Source organism: Pyrus communis, chromosome 5, assembly GCF_041283825.1.
Source record: "Pyrus communis isolate YQ-2024b chromosome 5, ASM4128382v1, whole genome shotgun sequence".
Taxonomy (NCBI): Eukaryota; Viridiplantae; Streptophyta; class Magnoliopsida; order Rosales; family Rosaceae; genus Pyrus; species Pyrus communis.
The window spans coordinates 29135753-29141832 of NC_142569.1; the positions used below are offsets into that span (position 1 = coordinate 29135753).

The following is a 6080-nucleotide window of genomic DNA, read 5'->3' on the forward strand; positions in this document are numbered from 1 at the left end:
GGAAGACAAATTGGAATTTTTTTTTATTTTACACTTTTTATTATTATTTTAATATTTAAAAAATATTACATTTTTTTTTTTTAGTTTTTAATAATATTTTAATGATTTTTTTAATAGAAAGCGGGCCCCGAATCAAGTCACGTCAACATTTAACTAAAAAGTAAACGGCCAAGTAACGGAATGTATAACATTGGACCAAATTCTAAAGATGAGGTATGACATTGTCAATTTTAAAAGATAAGGTATGAAAGTGTCATGACACCAATAGTTGAGGTAGTTTTTTCTAATTTACCCAATATAATAATACGTTTTTTTAAGGGAAAAAGCTTTACTAGTTGAGTTTGAAATATTTAGGTTCGTTTAACAATCATGTCATTTTTAGTTTTTAGTATTCATGTTTGAGATATGAGAAAACTATGAGGAAGAGGAATGAGTAAGGGGATGAATTAAACTAAGAGAACGATTGAAAACAGAATCTAAAATAGTTTTTGGTTTTTAGTTGTCAAATTACTTTCTTTTTGTCTTGCTGTTCTGATGGGTTTAGAACCTTCTCTTTCTACTAATGTAGCAAAATTTATATGCTGTTATTATTCAAAAGCCTATCAAAATGACACAGAATTATGAAATTCAAATTTCAACTTTAATCTTCTATTTGATAATACATTTGGGAATTTATTCAAAAGAACAATAAGAGAACGTTTATTTGCTTCTCTGTTATTATTCAGCACTTGTGGAATCATCTACAGGGTGATAGAATCTATTGAAAAACCACATCGAATCAGCTTTTACCGCATATCCATCTTGATTACGGTGCCAACTATAGTAGGCATGGGTTCGATTCTTGATGTCGAAAGTAGCATGACCAAAACTGGCCTCTCTATAAGCTGAATAATCGGGCTGTGGTTCTGTCATACTGCAACACAAAAAGAAAAAGTTCACAGATTAAGCATGCAGTGTTAACAAATAGAAAGACGATTGTCATGCAACACCAATATATCAAGCATACTGATATACTTACTTTGTCGCTAAGCCTTCAAGATTTCCTCCATCACCAATCGTAATGTACACTGGTGCATATTGATCTTTCACAGGTTTGCAAATGCCATTTACGATGTTGTATGCAACATTGGATACACGTTCCTGTGTTGTACAGAAATCACTTATCAAGTACTGACATATTGAATCATTACTGTGAACGGAGGTTAGTAGAAGGTTGTATTAGAGACAGAAATTTCTGCAGTATACTCGTCGTTAAATGGATTTCCTATATTTTATCGAAAGATTGAAATGTTTGATAAAGCTGATGTTTCATTGAATTTAAAACTTCGTTGTACAAGCTAAAAATAGAGAGTAGAGACAAATGTTTTAGGTATAATGTCCACCTCTATGCAGATATCACCACGTCAAGTAATTGAGAAACCAAACTCGTTAATACAGACATGTATATCAAGAACTTACAGATCGTTCATACGCATGGACATGACCAGCAAATACCACGTCGACTTTGTACGTCACAAACCATGGCTCATACATCACTCTCATGGTTTCTCCTTCCATATAGTGATAGTTGTAGCTGTTATACCATGGAGAATGCATTAAAACAATCAACCATGGTGTTTCACTCCTATTAACCTTCGGTAGTTCCTCCTCAAGCCATGTGTACTGAGGGGTGTATTTACCTTAAAATAAGAGAATGATGTGTTAAATGAAATTGTTCAAGAACTCAATTTAACAAACTTCGTACAGATGGCCTCACTAGCTCTCTGGAGATCATCCACTTAGTGTAACGGATGGTTTTGGAAGCATAATTCTATCGTTTGAAATACAGTGAGTCACTACAATTTATCACTAGGTTATATTTGCAAATTTGAGCAACCGTACTGATATTTAAAACGATTTACGTGGTGTCCTTTTTAGAGATGAATTAACTTTGATTTACGGGACATATAACATGGTGCAAAAGAGGAGTCATATGAATTCATCTATTTATCTCATTACGAATATTATAAAAACTATACAGCTCACTTTTCAAGCTTTCCATTTTTCTGCTACATATGTGCAGTGTCTTTTAAACATATTAAGAGAAAAACCTATGTGTGTGTGTGTGTATGCCCATTCTTACCATATGCCGAATAAGAAGACAAGACTATGATGTATGCGGAAGCTCTCTTGATCGAATACCAAAAGGGGGAAGTACTCCCAGATGCTTTATAGGGAACATGATACCGGTGACTGTAAGGCTTAAAAGGTTTGGTTTCACCCTGCAACAAAAGCGCCAATCATCTTTAGAAAATTACTTCACGCGATGACTATTTTTGGGACTTGTATAATTTATAAACAACACGAGCAGCAAAGGATCAATACACTAAATAACAAACTTGGAACAACAGATGATCTTATCTAAGCGCGAGAAATGACAAATAATAAAATCAATTTTTCCAGAGAAACCTAATGAGTTATGAGAGGCTTACGATTTCTGGGGCAAAATCGATTTCATGGTTTCCTGCAGTCCATATCCAAGGTTGATAAGCAACACTTCTCTCGACGAATCTTCCCCAAGTATCCCACCTGACATTGTCATGATTTGTGTAGTTATCTGCATAAGAGAGGTCCCCAACAAACAATACTGCTTGTCCTTTCTGTGGGTTTAACTCGTAATGAGTAAGTGTCTTATTTGAATCATAGCTCTGTCCCAGATCCCCTGCAAATGATATTAGATATAAGCACATAGACCAGAGCCCAGCAATTTACATCGCGAAACACTGACATTTGAGCCTCGTCATTATTCAGTTCCCGAGTTAAGGCACTCTCTTTCAATTTACGAAGTTGCACATAAACAGGAGTACAAGTTTTATAAGATAAAGAAATATAATTTGGTTGCCTATCTTTCGAGATGTATGGTGGCTCATTGCAACAACACCTGGCTAGTTAATAGCATACAATTTTCTTTCAATCCCACTTCCAAAATCTGATCCATACCTAAGTAGCTACGTCACTTTCTGATGCATCCTATTCTGATACGAAACACTCACCTATGAGTCCAAATGTGTAAGAGGCGTCGGGACCAACTTCAGGAGGAGTTATAAACCAGAACTGCCGCTCGGTATGGCCAATTCCAACCGCATAGTAGTATTTGGTATTGAACTGCACAAGAATAGATTTCATCAGATCATAATACAAGTTGCAAGTTATACTTATCAATTCAATCGGCAAATTCCGAAACCCAATTATATCTTACATGGAGTCCACATCCTACAAGATTTGAAGTAAAAAGAAACCTCAGGGCATATCAAAACTTACCATTAAATTTCTGACAGTGGTGTGGTGAATGTAACCGGAAGTGTAATTGTAGAATTTATAGGTTGTAATTTTGCCCTCGGCCTTCTTTTTCTTGCTGTTTGCACTCCAGTACAGCACACTACTGGAACCGGGTTCATCCACAGTAACCCATGAAACGATCACTGCCTTTCCCAGTTGGTCTCCTTGTGTAATATGAACCTTATGTCAAAAGGGCACACGTTTCATACAACTACTTAAAATTTAGTAAGTCCAAGTACATAAACAATGTATAAATTAATGAAAGACACAAATTAAACAAGAAAGGCATAAAGAAATAACTAAATTTAACAAAGCTCTTCAATGGCAGGTATTCTAAATTGAGCTACCATTGACTAAAAGCCTCATAATTCTAGAGAGAGAGAGAGAGAGATTACTTGTTGCGGTGCATTATAGCCAGGAGGGACTTTGAAGACATCACTGTCAAGAGGCATGTCCACAGTCTTCTCAACTTTCCTCACAAAACTACTTGTTTTGCCTCCATTGCACACCACTCCAAAGCTCAAGACCAAACCCAGCACTACAACAGTGGCCGCTGCTGCCCTTGAAGAAGCTAAATCCAGCACACCCATCTTGCTCAGATTAGCAGAGGACCCTCAAACCCCACAAACCCACATGTACCCTTTTGAGCATACAACCGACATTTGATCTATGTATATACAATTCAATAATTATATGCTAATATAGAAAAAATTATTATCATAAAATGAGGGGAATATCCATAGGTCTATGCGAATAATATAGATTGGAGGTCAACTGTTGAAAGCTTAAGGCAAGTAGGATTTTGCCTGGATTTCACTTTTAGCAAATGCGTGTTGCTCCGGGAATTTATGGAAAAGCAATTTTTGGGGGAAATAAAATGTTGACTTGTGAAATCCGGAGAGAGAAACGAGAGGAGGTAAAAAACAAAGATAAAATACTATGTGCTTGACTTCACACTCACAGACGACTTCTTTGTCATTGTTGACCAAGTACGCAAAATAATCTGGACAAGTAGAGTCGTGTGCACACTACCGTTCATACGACGGAAATAGTAGAAGAGTAATGCGGTTTATATTATGTTTTTACGTCGTATTTCTATATTAATTTAGGTGGTATCTCATCTAGACAGCCACATCATTTGAAAAATTTGCAAAATCCAAAAAAGAAGAATGGAAAAGACTATTTGTATACAAAAATCATCATTTAATTAATTAGTTTTTCTTAATTATTAGTTTATTAAATAATGAACTAAATTTAAAATTTTGATTAATTCAAATGATGTGGCTGTTCATATCAAATGCCACCTAAGATAGTATAAAAATGTAGTACAAAAATATTATATGAATAACATTACTGATTGTAGAATATAGCTATTGGATGTTGACTAAAGGGCCCAGGAATTAAGCTGGTAGATTTGAACACTAGGTCATGCATACTATACGTTATTACATCTCATACCAAAGTTGACAATTAAACTTTGCACTTGTGTCATGAATATAGAACAATCATTCTAAGAAAAAACGTCACTAATACACATTGGATGCAATGTTATAGGGTTATTATCCAAAATGGTCCCTAAGATTTGCATGATCAATAGAAATGGTTCATGCGATTGAAAATTAATAGAAATGGTCCCTGAGATTGTCCACCATCCATGATTTTGGTCATTTCGTTAAAAACAATTTTGGGCAATTTTCAAAGCTTTGTAACTCAATCGTTTCTTAACCAAATTCGACCCATAATATATCAAAATGAAGATAGGAAAGTGTAGAATAAGATTATACCTATTTGGAAGCCCAATGGTTGCTGGAGATGGCCGGAAAATAGCCTGAAAGGTGACTGGTCAGCAGGAAAACTGGAAAACTCGCTGGAAACTGGGTAAACTTTAAACGTTCATAACTTCTTCAATACTCAAGGAAATCGAGTGATTCAAAAGAAAAAATAATACTTGGTTCTACAAAGTGTAAAGCAATACTCAACGAAATCGAATTAGTGTATGGCTATTCTCCACCTCATATCACACCTTATGAACATGGTTCTACAAAGTTGGCTTCTGTGGAGCAATGCTTGGTTGAATGAGACAAGGTTTTGGAGATTCTTAAAAAGAACCTTGCACTAGCTCAAGCAAGGATGAAGTCACAAGCTGATCAAAAGCGACTTGAACGAAGTTTTGAAGTTGGCAATATGGTTTATCTGAAACTTATTCCTTATCAACTCCAATTCTTGGCTGCACACAGTTATCACAAACTGTTACCCAGGTTCTAGGGTCCCCATAAGGTTCTCAGCCGAGTAGGTGATGTGGCTTACAAACTTGAACTTCCTGCAACTTTTAAAGTCCACCGTGTTTTCCATGTCAATAATCTCAAAAAGCACTTGGGTCCAAATGTGGTAGCCACTAACTTGTTGCCCCAAGTTACAGAAGATGGTCTTTAACAATTGGTTCTTGCCTCCATTCTCGCTAGGCGCATGTATAAGAAGGGTCATTCTGCAGGAGTCCAGTTGCTTGTTCAGTGGCAGGATCAAGATGCCAATTCTCGAAGGGGGGGAGTAATGTTATGATCTTGCTTCCGGCTTATTAGGAATTACTAGATCACTATGGGAGTAGTAGTTAAATAAATGGGATCAAGTTGTAATAGAGTAAGGACTAGATTGTAATAGTCTTCTTAATTGTGGGTCTTAGGTTTAATTGAGTTGTCTGTTGTGCCAGTTGACACTCACGCAATTGTAATGGCTGGTTGGTGGTTTAAAAGCCTCAGCTAGTG

The 6080-nt window shown here is 36.0% G+C and overlaps 1 protein-coding gene across 1 annotated transcript; it reads right to left on the minus strand.

The window, feature by feature from the left end:
- Positions 1-608: 608 nt before the first annotated feature.
- LOC137725201 (purple acid phosphatase) lies at positions 609-4357 on the minus strand. Its single transcript, XM_068463803.2, has 8 exons — positions 3714-4357; positions 3301-3498; positions 3033-3144; positions 2472-2701; positions 2123-2261; positions 1459-1679; positions 1019-1140; positions 609-913 (listed from the first exon to the last, which is right to left on the minus strand). The coding sequence occupies exons 1-8, from the start codon at positions 3906-3908 to the stop codon at positions 718-720; spliced, it is 1413 nt and encodes a 470-aa protein (XP_068319904.2). The 5' UTR covers positions 3909-4357; the 3' UTR covers positions 609-717.
- Between the last annotated feature and the right edge of the window lie 1723 nt (positions 4358-6080).